The sequence below is a fragment of the Strongyloides ratti genome, assembly GCF_001040885.1.
Source record: "Strongyloides ratti genome assembly S_ratti_ED321, chromosome : 2".
NCBI classification, from domain to species: Eukaryota; Metazoa; Nematoda; class Chromadorea; order Rhabditida; family Strongyloididae; genus Strongyloides; species Strongyloides ratti.
In genome coordinates this window covers 4313190-4333606 of record NC_037308.1, presented here as the reverse complement: position 1 = coordinate 4333606, position 20417 = coordinate 4313190, and the positions used below count along the sequence as shown (strand labels likewise).

At 21.8% G+C, this 20417-nt stretch overlaps 8 protein-coding genes across 8 annotated transcripts; 3 read left to right on the top strand and 5 right to left on the bottom strand.

The window, feature by feature from the left end:
* Positions 1-2466: 2466 nt before the first annotated feature.
* On the bottom strand, positions 2467-4233 carry SRAE_2000139000 (Hypothetical protein; the record flags this gene model as incomplete). The annotated part of the gene is made up of 5 exons (XM_024652336.1): positions 2467-3800; positions 3853-4001; positions 4052-4065; positions 4114-4146; positions 4192-4233. The coding sequence occupies 5 exons, from the start codon at positions 4231-4233 to the stop codon at positions 2467-2469; spliced, it is 1572 nt and encodes a 523-aa protein (XP_024505923.1).
* A 751-nt stretch (positions 4234-4984) lies between these two features.
* Positions 4985-5910, bottom strand: SRAE_2000138900 (Hly-III-related family-containing protein; the record flags this gene model as incomplete). The annotated part of the gene is made up of 3 exons (XM_024652335.1): positions 4985-5237; positions 5353-5781; positions 5885-5910. 3 exons carry the CDS (start codon positions 5908-5910, stop codon positions 4985-4987), a joined length of 708 nt encoding a protein of 235 aa, XP_024505922.1.
* A 292-nt stretch (positions 5911-6202) lies between these two features.
* SRAE_2000138800 (Hypothetical protein) lies at positions 6203-7727 on the bottom strand (the record flags this gene model as incomplete). The annotated part of the gene is made up of 3 exons (XM_024652334.1): positions 6203-6336; positions 6463-7390; positions 7521-7727. The coding sequence occupies 3 exons, from the start codon at positions 7725-7727 to the stop codon at positions 6203-6205; spliced, it is 1269 nt and encodes a 422-aa protein (XP_024505921.1).
* A 937-nt stretch (positions 7728-8664) lies between these two features.
* Positions 8665-11126, top strand: SRAE_2000138700 (Topoisomerase 1; the record flags this gene model as incomplete). The annotated part of the gene is made up of 5 exons (XM_024652333.1): positions 8665-8691; positions 8741-8759; positions 8898-8958; positions 9076-10762; positions 10812-11126. 5 exons carry the CDS (start codon positions 8665-8667, stop codon positions 11124-11126), a joined length of 2109 nt encoding a protein of 702 aa, XP_024505920.1.
* Positions 11127-11630: 504 nt separating this feature from the next.
* Positions 11631-13021, bottom strand: SRAE_2000138600 (LD48048p; the record flags this gene model as incomplete). The annotated part of the gene is made up of 3 exons (XM_024652332.1): positions 11631-11837; positions 11889-12812; positions 12869-13021. The coding sequence occupies 3 exons, from the start codon at positions 13019-13021 to the stop codon at positions 11631-11633; spliced, it is 1284 nt and encodes a 427-aa protein (XP_024505919.1).
* A 1072-nt stretch (positions 13022-14093) lies between these two features.
* SRAE_2000138500 (Derlin-1) lies at positions 14094-14953 on the top strand (the record flags this gene model as incomplete). The annotated part of the gene is made up of 3 exons (XM_024652331.1): positions 14094-14246; positions 14295-14758; positions 14800-14953. The coding sequence occupies 3 exons, from the start codon at positions 14094-14096 to the stop codon at positions 14951-14953; spliced, it is 771 nt and encodes a 256-aa protein (XP_024505918.1).
* Positions 14954-15131: 178 nt separating this feature from the next.
* On the top strand, positions 15132-15431 carry SRAE_2000138400 (40S ribosomal protein S21; the record flags this gene model as incomplete). Its single annotated transcript, XM_024652330.1, has 2 exons — positions 15132-15181; positions 15233-15431. 2 exons carry the CDS (start codon positions 15132-15134, stop codon positions 15429-15431), a joined length of 249 nt encoding a protein of 82 aa, XP_024505917.1.
* Positions 15432-15603: 172 nt separating this feature from the next.
* On the bottom strand, positions 15604-16985 carry SRAE_2000138300 (Gonadotropin-releasing hormone receptor; the record flags this gene model as incomplete). The annotated part of the gene is made up of 5 exons (XM_024652328.1): positions 15604-15853; positions 15909-16077; positions 16131-16539; positions 16648-16783; positions 16840-16985. 5 exons carry the CDS (start codon positions 16983-16985, stop codon positions 15604-15606), a joined length of 1110 nt encoding a protein of 369 aa, XP_024505916.1.
* Positions 16986-20417: the final 3432 nt, after the last annotated feature.

Sequence of the window (20417 nt, the reverse complement as noted above, 5' to 3'; positions counted from 1 at the left end):
AAGCTACAATATTAAAAGAAAAAATTCAATGATACATGTTGAAAAAAAACTCCATTATTTAAAGCCTATGAAATGCATATAATAAATCTTACAAAGTTATGTCTAATATTTATTTATTTTTTTAATAAATTTTCTGCTACCAATCAAAATACATTCTATTAAAAAACGATAGTAACAAAATATTTGCACTAAAAATTTAGTTTCATATATAAAAACAAATATATAATATATATTTATAAAAAGTAGGAGTTAACTAAAGGTATTTAATAAAACATAAACGACATTTTTATTACACAATAAGTAAAAATATTAAAATATTTTGAAACAAAAATAAAATGAGAAATAATAATAAAAAAAAAATTTTTTTCGCTCAATTGATGGGAATGTAAAAATAAATGAAACATTAAAATATTTCTATGCATCTCTATAGCCTCGAAAAATGTTAGAAACTAAAGAACCATCCATTTTATACATATCCAGCCTCTCTCTCTCTTGTATAACATCAAATTTTTATGAATCATAAACTCAACCAAAAATTTTCAAGTGACGTTAAATGTTATATTTTATACAACACATTTGTATATATACGCATATTTTTGCATACTTTTTACCTCGAAACAATATATATAGATAACTACACAAACGAAATTTTTATATTTGTATTTGAAATAGAGTAAATGGAAAGAATATGTATAAGTTGAGGCAAAATTATAAATATATTAGATGTAACAATTTTTTTTTGTAAAATTGTTATATATTAAAGAAATGTCACATTTTTACTTCTTTGATTTAATGGATATAATATTACATGTATATACTTAAAAATAGATATAGATAACAAGGGGAATTAAAGTTAAAATAAATTATAGAAATGTATAAAATGCCAATCAAACTATAGGAAATTTATATATATTGTTTATATGATTAAACATCATCATATGGGTTTCACTATATATTGTTTAACTTTTAACATTATATTTCAATTATTTGGCGCGAAATATATATATATTCAAATTGTTAAAATAAAAGAGTTTTTAAATGAAAATTATGTATATTGTAGTTTAATGAGAATGTGTTATCTATATCTTTTACCAGAATATATAAAAAAAAATTTTTTCTAACAAACATTCAGTTAAAAATAGTGTATTATGTGATATAAAAATGTATGTTTACATATAAAGAGAAAGTTAACGGCATATAAGAAAATATCATGGTATGATAAATTTTATTTATATACTATCGTTTTGCCACTAGAAATAATTAAAAAAAAAAATAATTAGATATTACAAAGTCATGCTTAAATATTTTACAACAGCTTCAAACTTTTTCACAATTTATTTCATTATTAAAATTTTTTTTAAAAGCAGATAGAATAACAATCAATTTTTTAGAAAAATTATGTTTATTATTAATCAGAATTATGGATATTTAAATGTACTTTTTTGTTGATTCATTTCATGTTAAATTTATCAAACCAATATGAATAATTTATAAGTGCATCTGTCTTTTAACTACTTTTTAATTTTTTGAAAATAAAAATGTCATTGAAATAAGAAACTGAATATATTATAATGAAATCATTTTCTCTTAATTTCAAAAAATTAAATTAAAATATACCAAAATCATCTGCTTGAATTAATAATTTTTTATCTATTATATTTAATTTACCAGACTATGACATAAAAAAATCAAACTTTTTTTTTATTTAAAAATTTATTAGTCATAGAAGGTTAACTTTTTTTTTTTCAAAACATAACAAGGCAAATAATTTATATATTTAATCCAATAATTTTAATTATCAAATACAATTGATTATTGAACTGTAAAAAAATATTTTCTTTTACTTTACGTTTATTATTTTATCATTTATAAAAATGATAACCATCCATCTTATCATTAAAAATATAATATATTTATTTATATATACACATAACTGGCTCAAAGAAAATTTGTATACTAATAAAAGTTTCAATAGAGAAATATTCAATGATAAAACACATTTTGATTAAAAATTATATTTATACTCAATATTTAATACAACATATATATTATTATTCAAATCAAAGTATTTGAAAACATAAATCTCTCTTTAAATTCGGGGTATTTTTTCTATTAGTTTTTCTTTTTAAACTTTACCTTTTTATTATTGAAATAAAATAACCTTCAAAAAGGGGAATTATTAAATATTTTATGTTAAAATTAAAATAGTGCTAATTCCCCTGGAAAAGTATATGTAATTATATTGTAAACTTGATAAGAGAAATGTATTTGTCAAAAGGGTGTGAAATGTTTATATTTTACTAAACAACTTATAATGTCAAATCAAGGAAATTTTCTTTATGAACTATTTAAACTGTTATAAGTAAAAAAAAAATTTTTTTTTAGGGGAAGAGATTCTATGAAATGAGAAAATAAAATTATCATAATTTTTAAGAAAAAAAAATATTTAAATTTTCTTTTTCTTTATTAATTGGTACGAAAGATTCCTAATTCTTTGGCTATTGTTATAAAGTCTATTGCTGTATTTAATTTTTTTATTATATCATCATTTGGTGGTCTAGCACTTGGTGGCATTCCTCTGGGTACTAAAGTTGTAGCAACTTCATTTGGTATTAATGTATTTGGAGTTGGAGGAAGAGGAAGAGGATGAGTTGTAGTTGGAGTAGTTGTTGTTGTAGTGGTTGTTGTTGTAGTGGTTGTTGTTGTTGTGGTTGTAGTTGAAGTAGTTGTTGGAGGTGGTTGTGTTGTTGTTGAAAGAAACTTTCTTACTTCAATTTCATCATCAAACTTCATTTCCTCAATAACTTTATTACCTCTCATTTTAACAACAAAAAATGTAGATTTTTGATTTTCAATATTACTTCTGGAATCATTTTTAACATCATCTGTTTTCTCTTTGTTTGATTTAGAAATATTTTCTAAAATAATTGTATCAGTTGTTTTAATTGGCACTAGTGATGTAGTTGTTGAAGGCAAGGTAGTACTAGCAGTTACATTAACAATTGTTTGATTTGTATCATTAACTGTTTCTAAAACTTTTGATGTGTTTATTTTTGTTTCATTAGTCAAAACACCAGTAATTATTTCAATTTTTGATACATTCAAATTTTCCTTTAAACTATTACCTAAAAATATATTGTGAAAATTTTTTTCTGATTTTGTAACATTATTTTGATTTTCTTTGATTTTAGTTGCACTTTTATTGGGTGACTTTTCAAAATCAACAACTTTAATTGCATCAGTAATTGTAAAATTACTTGATTTTGAAAGTGTATCATTTAAACTTTCATCTGCTTTTGTTGGAAATATAATTTCAGTATCATTAATAATTGTTTTATTACCACTTTTATCTATCATTTTACTTTTAAAATCTTTTGTATTTTCCAATTTTTCAATACTACTTATTGTTGTAATGTCAATTGTTTCCACTTCTTCCTTTAAAAAAGATTCTTTTAATGACTTTTTTTTAACTTCTGGTATATTAAAATTATTTTCAGGTTCATTTTTTAATTCAGTAATATTCTTCTTGCTTACAACATCAATACTTAAATTATTTTCCTTTTCTGTGGTACTTGAAATTTTTAAAGTTATATTAATTGACTCTTTAACATCATTATTTTTCTCTTCTTCTTTAAACTTTTTTTCTTCCTCCTGAGATTTATGCTCATTTATAGATAATACAGGTTTTTCAATCTTTTCAATAACATCACTGTCTATTTCAGCAGCTTTACTAAATTTGATAGTATCATTTATTTTTAATGTTTTAATTGATATATTTTCAGGTTTCTTTATCTGATCTTCTAAAAATGTACATTTATAAGTTATAAATATTAAAGGAAAAAAATAACTTGCCTAATGTATCAATTGAAAATAACATTTCGTGGTTATTGGTATTTGAAATAAACTCATCTTTTCTTCTTGAATCACTTATCTTACGATGTTGTTTATTTTTTCTTGATGTTTCAAATGGTATCTTTTTTGAAATTGATTTTGATTTTAATCTTAAAATTCTATTATATGTACTTTTTAATGTTATATTTTAAAAAATTACCCTTCTTTCGGTATCTATAAAAAAGTTTATTTATTAATTATAACTTAATTATTAAAACTTACCAAAGAATCAATTTCATTTTCAGATTCAATAATCTATAAATATAATAAATTGATAATTAAAAAAATAAAAATACTTACTTGTACAATACTTAAAATAATTAAATAATAAAATATATACATATAATTAAATATCATCTTATCAAATATATATATAAGATTAAAATAAAAATTATTTATAATTTTATACTTCTATAAAAAACTTTAAATAACATTTAATTTTATATATTTTTTTACTGGTAATTTATCAAAATTGAAGACTTAAAGATATTCGTTAATTACTTCTAATATAGAATAAATATTAGTTACTAAAGAGTATCTCTCCACCTATCAAAATATATGTTAGCACAATATTTTAATTATATTAAATGTAATATTTTATTAACAATTTTTAAAGTTTTGTCATAACAAATTTAAAATGTAGTTTAAATTTTATATATAAAAAAAAAGTAATTTTTAATGGTACTTTTTTTGATACTATATTTAAAATGGTAGTAACATTGTGTAACGAATACCTTTAAAATGTAATAAATGAAAAACTTTTGTTGTAGTAAATTAATAAGAAAAAAAAAAAGTTATCAATAGACAGGTTACAATGAATGGACATTACACTAAATTTTATCTTTTTACGGAATATCATATATAATTAAGATAACTTTTATATTGAATGTAAAATTTATTTTAATAACTATAATGTTAGTTTAAAAATTAATTAAATAAAGTATATAAACACAATTACATATTGTTTAATATATAATGATAAATTAATTAATTAAACAAAAAAAAAGTTTCTTTTTTTTAAAATATAATATATATATATATAATACTTTTTTTATTCCTATAATTTGTAAAAAAAAAAAAATAATTTTTTTCTTTATTTTGAAGGTATTATAAGGTATTTATAAACTGTATAACTATGTATAGATGCTGCCAAAACAACATGAAAATGCCATATAGCGTGAGCAAATGGTATTTTACCATCCATCTTAAAAAATATAACACCAGAAAAATATACCAACCCTCCGATAATCATATATTCTAATCCAGTTTGATCAGTCATTGAATTTAATGAAAATGCCGGTATCGTTGCAATAAAAATATATAAAATTGTTTCAAAAGTTTTATACCTATAAATAATAAAGGTTAAATAAATAAAAAAATGTAATATTTTTTTTTAATGTTAAATTAAAATATATATATATATGTTTATATGTTTATATTTAATTATAAATAATCATTTACCTTTCATGAAAAATTATTTGATAAGAACAACCAAATACTGCAAAAGTCCAAATTATCCATTTCATATGAGTTCCAATAAATGAATCACAATGCCTTAATACTAACCATGGTGTATAAGAAGATGCTATAAAAAAATATATAGCTACCCGATCAGTAATATGAAGATAATATCTTAATGTTGGTTTAAAAGGCCTAAATAATAATTCACTAAAATGATAACTTGAAGACATTGTAAAAAGAAGTAATGTAAAGAATGTATAAATACAACAAACTAAATATTGAATATTTGTATGACATTGTTGTATCATTTGTAACATTCCATAACCAAAAAATGGTATTGGAAATAAGTGTGAAATTAAATTTGCATAATGTTCATATACAGTTGGATTGTATGATGTTCCTGGTTTGGCTCTGGGATTCATATATATACTAAAAAAAATAAAAATTTTTTGTTTTTAATCAATATATGGATATAAAAAAATATTTGTTTAATTTTTTTGTTGTTACTTTTTTTTTTTTTATTTAAAATTACCTTTGAACTCCACAGCCAGAACACATTTTATTTTAATAAAATATATATTATAAAATAGAAATGTATATATATTAATTAATAGATGATTACAGCATTTGATTATAAATTAAAATTAAAATTTTGAAAAGTTATTGGTCAATAAAGCTAAATTTAAAAATAATACTACTATTATTTATTATTAAAAAATATTACTAAATATTTAGAGATAATATCACGATAGAATTTTAATTTAAACGAAATTTATAAATACATATAAAACAAAAGATTATCACTTTATAAATAATAGTTAAATATATAAAATAAAGATATACATATATATTAAATAGAATTAGGAATAGAAGAAATTGATGAAAGAGTGGTAGTAGTTGTCGAACCATTATCAAGTAGTCTTTTTATATTTTTATTCTTAGAGCATACACTTGTATTATCTTTTGATGCAATGTTATTATATTCTAAAAATGACCTTATTTTAAAATAAAAAATAAAAGAAGATTGATACTATCTAAGTTTCCCATATATAAAAATCTTTGAAAAAAAAAAGTATGTATTATATATATTATACATATCTCCTTACTTACCACTAATATTTTCATTGTCTGTACTGTCTAATTGTATTTCTTCTATTTTTAGTATATATTTTTCTCTATCTCTATTTAATGTTGTTGAAGAAAAATTTCGTTCTGATTCATAATTTTTATCATTAGGAGAATATCTTTTTTTCCTAGGGATATCATCTAAATTATATACATTATTTTTATTAACATTAGCTATAGAACCATCAATATTAACTTCATACACAATAAAATCATGATTATTATGAATATTTTTAAAATCAATTTGACCTGGTGAATGATTTTTAGAAATAGTAGATGAATCTTCACTACTTAAAATATTTGATGGTATATTAAATGATGATAAAGTATCTTGAGAATGTTTAGATGTTGATGATAATCCTTCCTCTGTTGTTGTTGTAATAATAGATGTTTGAAGAGCAACATTTTTTAATTCTTTTTCATTTAAATTGTCATTTTTGTTAAGTTTTAAAATGTCATTAGTCATTGAGGGTGAAAAAAATGTTTGGACACCAGTATCTATTTGTTGATTAGATATGACATTTCTTGGTTGTTTACAAATATTACCTATTTCCGTTATTAATGCTTTTAACATTTCATTTGAAGACTCTTGACTTGGCATTTTACGTAATATTTCATCTGCTACTTTACTTGCAAGATCATCTAACTTTAAATTATTCAATGTTGTATTGGTATTTGAAGATGTAGAATGATATGAGGATAATAATAATGATGAGGAACTAGAGTGTGAAGATGACAAAGAATTTAACTCATCTTTTTCAGATTCTTTATCTAATGTTAAATTATATTTTTTAACAATATTATTAAAATCAATATTTGAATCACGAAATTTTGAATCACATAATATTCTGGAGACAAATGCATTATCAATCATTTTAGAATTGAAAAAATCTTTTTCTTTTGCTATTAATTGCTAAAAAAATAAATTATATACACAATAAATATAAATTTAGATGTTTAATGAAATACACATATATATTTTATTTACACATATAAACTTGTAATATGGTTTTTTTTTTTTTTTTAATACTATTTATACTTACAATAAAATATTTTTCATAATCTAACAAAACATCCCTTATTGTATTACCAATAACATCACCTTTTTCCTCTTCTTTGACAAAATAAATTTTATTTTCTGTATTTTGGGTATCATTACATAACTCAGATATTTTTTTTGTTATTTCATTGATTATTACATCTTTTCTTATTGGTGTTAATGTACAACATAATTTATTTTTTTCACTCATTATTAAAAGATAAGAAATAATTTATCTTTATAATATTAAAATAGTAGTCTTTTGATTATAGATTAACAACTTTAAAAAGTTAGGAACTATAGAAAAAAGTAAACAAATAAAACAACAAAAGTTATATAGAATTTAATAGAGAAAAATTATTATTATTATTATTATTAATTGGTCATGAAGATATGGCGCAATCAATTTCGCTTTTTTTTTATACATATATATATTCCTCTATTTTATATAGTTATTATATACTACCACAAAATCACAATGAGTTTGCCAATTTCATTGGATATTACTACTTTTTAAATGTCTTTTTCTTTATTTAATAGAAAAACGCATTTATATATATATATATTCGCTACTTCCACATAAAGGTTCCTTGTATAATATAGAAGTAAGTGTCTGCATTCATTTTCTATATGTATAAAATGTTAGAGCTTGTTCGTAGCTGCTTTCGAGGTCTTCGCTACTTACTCCCCTCAATAGTTTTAATGATCTATCAATATAGATATATATATATATTTGTAGAATATATACTCATAACAACACTACCAACGAACACATACATAGGTCATCGTCGCATTAAATACTCTCTATCACTCTCTCTCTGGTATAGGGGTTCTTTTAGCATCTATATCAATTTTAACGTTAAAATAGGACACGTATAAAATAATTTTTCTTGGGATGATATGTATCTGTCTCTCTCTATATCACCATATACTCTTTCTCCATATTACCACAAAAAGTTGAAAAAATTTACAAGTCTAAATTTTTTACTTTACTCCTACTCTCCAGAGGTGTACTTCTCATGTACCAATTGTTTTTATCTTTTATTTTTTTAAAAATATTTACTGAGATAAATAATTATATTAAATAATATTTCATTTATTGATACAAAAACATTTACAAAAATATAGCTTTTTAATAATAAAAAAAAATGTCTTTAAAATTACATCGTTGGTATGTCAATAGAATCTTTAAACATTGACTACTACTATAAATATTAAAATTAGGAAGAAAAAAAAAAATTTTGTATGTTTTTTTTTTTAAAATAAAAATTCAACGTTGATTAAAAAAAATTATTATTCTTAGTTTGTACTTGTTTTTTTTTAACATCTATAAATAAATACTTTAATTTAAAAAAATAATTTTATTTTATTTTATTTTTAGTTATGACCGCCACTATTGCTTCATCTCCAATGTCGTCTGGTTGTCAGAATATTTCAATCAGGTATGTTGATCTTTTTTTTTACCTATCATATTTTTTTATGATACAATTTTTCTTTTTTTTTAATTTAATTATATATTTTATAATATATATATATATATATGTAACATTTATTTATAGAACATATTCTGATGAATGCCATATGAAGGATGTCAATGTCAATGAACTTAAACAGGAAGAGTTAAGTGAGGATGACATTCCTTGGAGTCAACGTGTTGTCAAGGAGGAACGAAAGGGTGAAAATAAAAAACCTAAAGAATCAAAGAAAAAAAGAAAGAAGGATTCTGATGAGGAGGATGAATATATTCCAGAGAAAAAAAATAAAAAGGAAAAGAAAGTTAAGGAAGAAGTTGTAACACCTGTAAAAGAAAAAAAATCTAAAAAAAAAGAGAAGACAGAGGTTAAAGATGAAAAAGAGACACCAAAAAAGAGAAGAAAAGTTAAACAAGAGGAGGAAGAAGAAGTTTGGAAATGGTGGCAGGAAGAAAAAAAACCTGAAGGAGTAAAATGGAATACTTTACATCATAATGGGCCTATGTTTGCTCCACCCTATGAAAGGCTTCCAGATAATGTTGTATTTAAGTATAATGGAAAAGTTATGAAATTGTCAGATGAAACTGAGGAAGTAGCAACATTTTATGCTCGTATGATTGGACATGAATACACTGAAAAAGAGGCGTTTAATACAAATTTTATGAATGATTGGCAATCTGTGATGACTGAAAAGGAGAAAAAAATTATTACAAATTTAGACAAATGTGATTTTTCTAGTATTACAAAGCATTTTCAAGAATTAACTGAAGCTCGTAAGGCTATGACAAAAGAAGAAAAACAAGTTATAAAAAATCAAAAAGAAGAAGAAGTTAAGAAGTATGGTTTTGCTTATATTGATGGTCATAAACAAAAAATTGGTAATTTTCGTATTGAACCACCAGGTTTATTCCGTGGACGTGGAGGTCATCCAAAGATGGGGAAGCTTAAAAGACGTGTAATGCCTGAAGATGTCATAATAAATTGTTCCAAAGATAAAATTCCTGATCCACCAGAAGGGCATAGATGGAAGGAGGTTAGACATGATAATACTGTAGCATGGTTAGTTTGTTGGAATGAAAATATTCTTGGTAATAATAAATATATTATGCTTAATCCATCCTCCAAACTAAAAGGTGAAAAAGATTATGAAAAATTTGAAACAGCTAGAAGATTAAAGACAAAAATTGATGAAATTAGAAAAGTTTATCGTGCTGATTGGAAATCCAAAGAAATGAGAATCAGACAAAGAGCCGTTGCATTGTATTTTATTGACAAATTAGCTCTTAGAGCTGGTAATGAAAAGGACGTTGATGAAGCAGCTGATACTGTTGGTTGTTGTTCTTTACGTTGTGAACATATCAAACTTCATGATGAATTAGATGGTAAACAATATGTTGTTGAATTTGACTTTCTTGGTAAAGATAGTATCAGATATTTCAATCAAGTTCCAGTTGAGAAAACTGTTTATAAAAATTTAAAAATTTTTATGGAAAATAAAGATCCAAGTGATGATCTTTTTGATAGACTTGACACTACAACACTTAATTCTCATCTTCAAACGTTGATGCCAGGATTGACAGTAAAAGTATTCCGTACATACAATGCTTCATTTACTCTTCAAGATCAACTTATGAAATTATCAAATAAAAAAGATACAATCCCAGATAAATTATTATCATATAATCGAGCAAACAGACAAGTCGCCATTTTGTGTAACCATCAACGTGCTGTTCCAAAAACTCATGAAAAAAGTATGGAAAATTTAGCAGCAAAGGTAAGTTTCTGAAGAGAAAAAAAATAATTTAATACATTATTTTATTTAGATAAAAGAAAAAAAATCAGAATTAAAAAAAGCCAAAACAGCTTTATCAGAAGCATCAGATAAAGAAAAGGAAAAATTAAAAAAAAAAGTTGAAAGAGTGAAAGAACAATTGAGGAAATTAAAAATCCAAAGAACGGATAAGGATGAAAATAAACAAATAGCACTTTCAACATCTAAATTAAATTACCTTGATCCTCGAATTACTGTTGCTTGGTGTAAAAAAATGGAAGTACCGATAGAAAAAGTTTTTAGCAGAACTCACCGTGAAAAGTTTCAGTGGGCCATAGATATGGCAGATGAAGATTATGAATTTTAATAGCGAAAAAAATAATTGAAAGATACACGTATACCAAAAATTTATCAGATATTACATTAAACAAAAATAATACATTATACATATTTCCTAAAAAAAAGCCTATATAATGTGGCCAAAAACCTTTTTTATGTGTATTTTTCATAGAAAAACACACAAATGTCTAATTGTGATGTATTATTTATATTACAAACAAATAACATTTTTTATATTTAATTATATATAATTATATATATATTATATTACAAATATTCATATTAATTTTATATCATTTTCGGATTTATTTAACATTTTTGTTTTAAAATCAATATTTTGTCTTTCTAAAATATTATTTAATAAAAGTTTATTACATAAACATTAACTCTCGTGATAAAGAGTAGTAACTGGTGTAACTTTGAGTGTGAAAATAAATGTGTCAAATTATACAAATCAACAATAATAGTGTTATTTTTATTTATATACTAAATTAATATTTTTTTCTTTAATGGTACATATGTAAAAATATGCTCATTGATTTACATTACCTGCATTTTCTGGGATGATTGAATAGATAAATGAAGTTATTAAATTTAGAGATGTGTTCCAAGCAGTAATTAAGATGTTTTCATTTCTTATCATTTCTTCAGGTTGTAAATCATTTCTTTGTCCTTCCTCATTTCTTTCACCTTCAAATACTTCTTCTTCATTATTATTTTCAGGTTGTAGAAGAGTATCCTAAAATAAAATAATATTAAATTATAGTTTTTTTTTTTCTAATAAATTTACTCTTTCATCTTCAGGAGCATTTTCTGTTCCTCCATTGTTAACACTCTCATTTGGTGGTTGCTGTTGTTGTTGTTGATTTACATTCAAATTTCTTTCATTTTCGTCATTATTATTATTAGCAACAACTTGTCCCCTATCTCTGTAAATTTTCAAAATCCACATAACAGTAATAATACCAATAACAATTGAAAGTCTGTCAAATGTTACATAATTCATCATCAATAATGTAAGAGCAGAAAATCGAAGAACAGATAACAAAATACCCATAAAACCAACGCGTAGTCCATTAAAATTTCTAACAATATCATTATATCTAACATTATTTCCTTGATTATTATTATTTCCATTGTCAAAACCTCCATTATTTACATTATTTGGTTGTTGAACATTTGTTTGAAATGAAATATTCATTGATGGAAATGATGGCATTGGTGAAGTTTCCCTTAATCCTAATTCTTGGCGCAAAGAATTGGCATAATAATGTTGGTATTGAATTAATTGTGTTAGATACGTCTGATAATAAATATGATATGGATTTGATGGATCGTAATTTGTAATTGTTGGACTAACAAAACCAGGTATATTTGGGATTCCCTCTGAAGATGATGGAGGTTCGTTATTGGAAGAGTTACTTTCCTCCGTATCATTACCACTTTGTGCCTGATCATCTCTCCTATTTTGTGATTCATTCTCTTCATTCTCCCGAACATTTCTATCTTCAGTTGTTTGTTTTTCTATTGGAACAACTAAATGAATAATTTTTGGTGTCTCTAAATCCAATGAATCATCATTGCCTTGTTCTGATAGTGATGATGAATTGTAATTTTCACTTAATTGTCGTTGATGGGACATTAATATATCTCTTAAAGTTTGTGAGTCATTTAAACATTTACCTAAAAAAATTAACTTTTGTTTTGTTGCTTCCTATATAATATATATAGAATAAAAAGAATAATAAAAGTGAATAAAAAAAAAGTTACCGGATTTGATGGGCAAGTTTCCTGTAAATGTTTTTTCATATCAAGAACAGTCCATTCCAATGAACATTTAACCTTGTGATCGTCAAAAGATTGGAAAGCTGAACGAATGGTAAATTCAACGATATCTGTATTTGATGAAGTTTCCGAATCCATTCTTCTAAATGATACGAAGTAGCAATTCTTTATATTAAATTAAAAAAAAAAAAAATTATATATATATATCGACAATTGTGACAGAGACAAAAATAATAGTTAAATGGAATTGATTTTTATATCTGCCAGCAAGGCGTTTCTCTTTGTGTATGTGTTTCCTGCAATGAATAAATGTACGCTGATGTCACTCTATGTATATCTATATAAAATTAATAAACATATTCATAAAGAAATATGTATTTTATAATTTAAATCTAATAATTTCTACAAATTATAACTGTTTTTTTTATCTACCATAATTTATTAGTATTTAATAAATATAGAAATTTTATTATACATTTCTTAGGAAAAAAAAATTTATATTTTAAATACTTTTTTTTTTAATATAAAAAAGTTTATAACCTGTATTGGCAAAAAAAAAAAAATTTAAATCTTTATATATGTAAAATATATAAAATCACTATTAATTAATAATAAGAATTTAAGACGTTAATATATTTTTTTTTAAAAAATTTTATTATATATACTTTTTACATGTATGATAATAATTAATTTGTTGTAATACCACGTCATCATAATGTTATAATCTAACAAATCAGAAAATATATAAGATTGACGATAGTTATTTTTTTTTTGATTTACATAACAAACAGTTATATTTTTAACTTTAATTTAATTATATCTATATATTATTATTATCATTTTTATAAAAAATATAAAAAGTAGTTAATCTATAAGTATACACTAAAAAAGTGAAAAAAAAAATTATGATGGATTTTTTTCAAGTAAATTTTATTATTATCCTATTACTTTTTAAAAAAAAAACAACTATTTTTTGATAATACATTTATATATTAGTGAGAGTTAGTTTTCAATATTCTCAAATTAAAATCCCATTAATGTTAGAGAATTTATATAAATGCATCGTATCCTACAACGAAAGATTGTCAACCCCCTCAAATATAATATTTATACTGTGAATATTATTTTTTCTCTAAATGTTGATATTTTTTAATAATTCTATAAAAAAATGTTTATTTCAAGGATAAATTAATATTGGAAAAATTCGAGAATGTCGGATTTTAGAACGTTTTATGAGTCAATACCTAAAATTACACGTTACTGGATGACTGGGAGTGTGGTTATGCCATTACTTGGACGTATAGGAATTCTTTCACCTGCTTCTATGTATTTAAATTGGCAAGATATTTATGAAAATTTTCATGTATGTTTTTAATAAAATTTTTTTTATTATTATATTTTTTTTTTATAGATATGGAGACCATTAACAGCATTATTCTACTACCCATTAACACCGGCAACTGGTTTCAATTGGCTTTTAATGATGTATTTTATGTACAATTATTCAAAAGTTGTTGAAAATGATTTATTTACAAGAAGACCTGGAGAATACTTATTTATGCTTATATTTCTTTGGCTCTCAAGTGTTGGTATAGCATTGGCTTTTGGAATATATTTTCTCCTTGAACCAATGGTATTGGCAGTTTTGTATTATTGGGCACAAAATAATAAGGATACCATTGTATCATTTTGGTTTGGATCACGTTTTAAAGCTATGTACTTACCATGGGTATTGTTAGGTTTTAATATGATATTAAGAGGTGGTGGTATTAATGAATTAGCTGGTATTATTGTTGGGCATATCTTTTATTTTGCCACTATCGAATATCCACTTCAACATGGTGGAAGACCATTATTAACTTGTCCACAATTTTTGTAAGATTTTTTTTTTATTCTTTTATTACTTTTTTTTTCAGGAAGACATATTTTCCTGATGAAGTAGGAGGTTATCAATCAATGAATGGTCCAAGAGTTTCAGGGGATGGAAGACCTGGTTCTGGTAATAATAATAATAATCAAGCACCACGTACACATGCTTGGGGGTCTGGAAGAACTCTTGGTTCTGACTAAATATATGTACATATTTTTTAAATAATTTATTAAAAGACTTAAAATAAATTTACAAGTCTTCTTTTTTTATTATTATCAAAAAAAATATTTGGTTTTTTCCAAATTTATATTGGTTTTTTTGTATTTTTATAATATTTATTATGTATATATAATTTAGGTTTATATCTATTATTTCGTCATGCAAAACGACAAAGGAGAACTTGTTGAACTTTATGTTCCACGTAAATGGTAAGTTAATATATTTTACAATATTTTTATAAAAAAAATTTTTTTCTATAGCTCTACATCATCACGTCTTATCGCTCCAAATGATCACGCTTCAATCCAAATTGATTTTGTTGATGTTGATCCAACTACAGGACAATTAATTGAAGGAAAAGTTCATAGATACGCAATCTGTGGTGAAATTAGACGTATGGGAGAATCTGATGATTGCCTTCTTCGTCTTGCTCAACGTGACGGATTAGTTCCAAAATAACTTGGCTATTGAATTTAATTTCATTTAATATACTTGTTTGTTATCGTTGTCTTCTCAAATAAAGAAGTTGTTATAATAATTTAATTTATATACATATATAAAAATTTATTTAAATAATATAATTACAATAATAATTTTTGAGAAAAAAAAAATTATTTTTTTTTTTATAAATTTATATTGGTGTTTGTTCATATTTACTCAAATTTTTACATCTAACACTATATTTCCGATCACAGTCTGATTTTATTGTGGCAGAAAAGTTTTTTTTTACTGGCTGTGGATTCCAATTACAATTAATAAGATATTTCAATTCATTTTTAAGATTAAATGAAAAATATCCATATAGATATGGTGAGATAGCAGAATTAAATACAGCAAATGCATATATTAAAGGCTTGAATAAAGGCCATTTTGACATAAATCTATAAAAAAAAAATATAAATATTTAAAAATAAATAAAGTTATTTATAAACATACAATGGTCCTGGTAATGACAAAAAATGTTGCAAAGTCATTAATGAATATGGTGTCCAACAGGCCAAGAAAGCTACCACAATTATAAGTGTCATTTTAAGAGTTTTATTTCTTGCAGTTTTCATATTGTCACGACCAGTACTTCTAAGTGTTAATTTTCCATTATTTTGATCTAATAAAAATTAAACAATAATTTTTATTAATATAAATAAAAAAAAAACTTACTATTTTTTGACTTAACACTTGATCTTCTAATTTTCATTAAAATAGCACCATAACATAAAACAATAAATATTAATGGAATAAGGTAAACTTCAAACAAATTAAGAATAGAAAAACCCATAACCCATGGTGTATATGAGTTATCAATTAAATTTTTTGATACACATTGAAAGTATGGATCATCAATGGTTGAACATGGATGAAGGACAACTTCAAAAATAAATAATGAAGGAAGACATGATAAAATTGCCATTATCCAAGCAGTTCCAAGGAGAATCTTAACTAATCTTGAACCGTTTAATATTTTAAATGGAAAATATATTGTAACAAATCTATCAAGGCAGATACATATTAAAACATAAGCTGAAAGTGTTACACCAAATACATCCATAAATTTGCAAGTTTTACATAACTAGAAAAATTAAATTAATTATTAATTTAAATTATATATATATAAATTAATTATGTTAAAATTAATTATAAGTTAAAACAAAACTATTTTATGATAAAGTACACATACCAAATCACCACCATTCCATATAATGGTTAGTTTATGAATAATTTCTTTTGGTATATAAAGAAGTGTGACAAATAAATGAGCTACCGTATTATGAAATAATAACATATGAACACGCTTTCTTCTAGCTCGATGATTTCTAAAAAAAAAAAATATAGTTTCAAAAAATTTTTTTTATTTCTAAATTATACTTACCTTGTTAATATTAAAAACATTGTAACATTTCCAAAAAAAGCAAAAAGAAAAACAATTGAGTAACATGTTACAATAATTTTAATATTTGCATCAATTTTCGTTGATGGAACTTTAAATTTTGGTATGGAACAATTAATTGAATTCATATTGTTATGACAAACATATATAAAATTTGCTTTTTATATAAAAAAAAAGTTGATAAATTAAACCTAGAAATTTAGTAATAGAAAAAATAAGTTTAATATTTTTAATTAAAGTTATAAAAAATAAAGTTTTTTTTTTATAGTATAGTTTTTTTAGACACAGATGTATAAATTTTTTTTATTATAAAACTATATAAGGAAATATTAGAAAATGTGATTAATTATCTCTATTTTAACAAAAAAAAATAATAATGAATAAAACTCATGCATATCTATAACTTAGATATCCAATATTAAAATATTATTTTCATGTTGGAAAAAAAAAATTTTTTTCTTAAAAATAACTATAATTAAAAGGTGTAAAAGTTCAGGAAGTTTTTTTTTTCTTTTGTAAAATCAGGTTATAAAAAAAATAATAATTTTGAGATAAAACAAAAAAAAACTTAAAATAATTATATGAGTAGTTGGTAGGACAATTATAGAAAATATTTACTCAAAATGTCATTAAAGGGTAAAAAAAAAAGATATAATTTAAAACACACCATACTGAGTAAAGCAAAAAGTTTAAAAGAAAAATATTTAATTGTAAAAAATATTGTAAATATCATTATAAAATTAAGATAAATTTAAGAAGAATGTTTGTAAATTTAAAAATTTTAAAGTAGAGAAAAAAAAAAGTAGTTAACAATTCTACAATTGGTAAAAAAAAATTTAAAAATATTGGGATTTATTTGGCAAAATATCCTTTAAATTTTATATAATACTAATCTTTTAATTTACTTTTTTTTATTTTATTTTTTTTTTAGTATAGATAAATGTTACATAGTAGAAAGTTAGTTTTTTTTTATAATTTTAAAATGGAATGACAGATATGAGATACAAATTACTATAAAATTAAATAGTTCTTCCTTGAAAAAGTATGTTTTTTTTTAAAGTTATCTATGAAATGTAGAATTTTTTTTTCTTTAATTGGTATTTAAAATATTTATATATAAGATAATATAATTTATTCATAGTTCATAGCATACACTTTTGAAACCAGTAAAACATATTATTTTATAATATTCAATTATATTTTTATTTACAGATAAAATATAGTTTAAAAAAAAAATAAAAAATAATAAACTGAATGACATATAATATAAAATACCATATATAAAAATAAATAATATAAACAAAAATTTTACAATAAATCTTTATAGATAATAATAAGTAAAAATAAAATGTTAAAGAAATGTCAAAAAAAAAATATTAAGAGTAAAAAAAGTACTAAAAAATTTTTGATAAAAAGTAAGTGTATTCATTTTTTTTTTATAATATAAGAATATATATATTAGTTTAACCTTCAAATAAAAAGAATTTAAAATTTTTTTTTTTTCCTCGTACTTATTATATTGCTTAATATAGTAGCAAATCTTTTTTTATATATTTACATGAATCATCTGTAAAATAAATTTTTTTTTTATTTAATAAAAAATATTTCTACATAATGTAATGATTAAACATTAAAATAATTTTATATATATAAAATTCTTGATAATTTTATAATTTAAGGCAGATGTTTATGATACATATATAAGATGAATTTAATAATTTATAGAACGATGTAATGTGCTATATTATGAAAATATTAATTAACATTATATTTATACTTTCTAAATAAGGTAATTATAACTACAAAATCTATGTAACGTCATCCAAGTAAAAATAAGTTGATAAATATGGTAATAATTATATAATATTTATAATAAAAAAATTTTTTTTTGCCTATTAAAGTTAAATAATTTTGTCACATAATGAATATAATTTTTATTATAAAAATTACATTCTATACATAAAATTAGCCTCATGAAAATTTATTTAATACAAAATATATACTTATTTTAAAGAAAATACACTTCTACAGGAGTGGATAGTGATTTCCTTATAAAAAGCATTAATTATTTTTAAATACATCCTTACAAAAATTCTTTCGACTAAAAGAAATAATATATTCAAGTCTTACTTTGTTAAAACTCTCCTTTTATTAAATTACTTCTATAATTTGAATGAAGTCAATTTAATGACTTTTAGATTATGGAAGTATATCACAACTATTAAAACTATTTAAAAATAATCAAATGAGTTGGGAATTATACATAAGAAACATGTTGGTTATAATCCATTTTAATCATTTTTTATTTTATAGAAATATATTATATAAGCTTATGTTTAATCATAAATTTCTTTTATAAAATAAATGAAACATTTTAATTTTTAATGTCAAAAATCTTTATAAAATAATAAAAAAAAAACGCAATTTAATATTTTTGTTAAAATATAAAAAAATAAAATAAAAAGAAAAAACATAAATTTTCAAATATTATGCCTTTACTTATTATGATTTTAAATTTAATTGACAAGTTTTAACATTTAAATAGATCTGATATTTTGTACTTTTAACAATTTATCTTTTTTTTTTAAAAAAAAACAACAACAAGAAAAATAAAAAAGTTTAAATTAAACTACAGTAAAAAAATAGTAAGTAACATTAACAAGTTAGAAAAAACTGTTATAAAGTTAAAACCTTATAAATCTTTTTTTAATTTAATAAACTTCAGTTAAGACATTTTTAGTTTTTTCATTTTATTTTATTTTTTTCGGTACAAATATAAAAGTACAAACATAGGAAAATAACTAAAATTGATAGATTTTAACAAAGTTCTAATAAAAAAAATGTGTATTTGATTTTATATATAATAAAAAAATTTATAATCTACTTCTATAGATAAAATGAATATAACTTATAAAAAATTAAATAAGCATATAAATAAGTTTATAAGAAAGTGATTGTAATATTAAAAGATTATTGTCTATAATATTATAAAGCATCTCTTTTACATAAAAATAAAAATATTTAATAATAATATTTTTTCTAGCAAAATTAAAAAAAAAATATATATATCAAAATTTTTTTTTTCTTTTTATAGAAATATTAAAATGATAATGAAAAAGTAATTATAATTATTTTTATCTAACATCAAAATAACTATTGACATATCTATTTTATTTATAACTAAAATAAATATAATATTTATTTATTTATGTTTCAATAATTTTTCTAATTCCTATAATATGAATAAAAAAAAAAAAAAAATTCTTTTTTATCATATCAAATTCATCAATTTTTGGCACTATTATTTTTAAAAGTCTACTATAAAAAGACATATATAAAAGTTTTGGATTTTAATATTTTAACCCTTCAAAATATTTATTTTTATTATATGCTTTAAGAAAAGTCTCAGTAGTAATTACTAATATGTTAGATATATTTATAATATATATATCAATTATTTTACGCATGAAAAAATGAGACATTTTTATATATTAATGTATCATTTTTTATTAAGAATAATATTATACTTATTAAAAAATGAAATACTTCAAGTACAAATA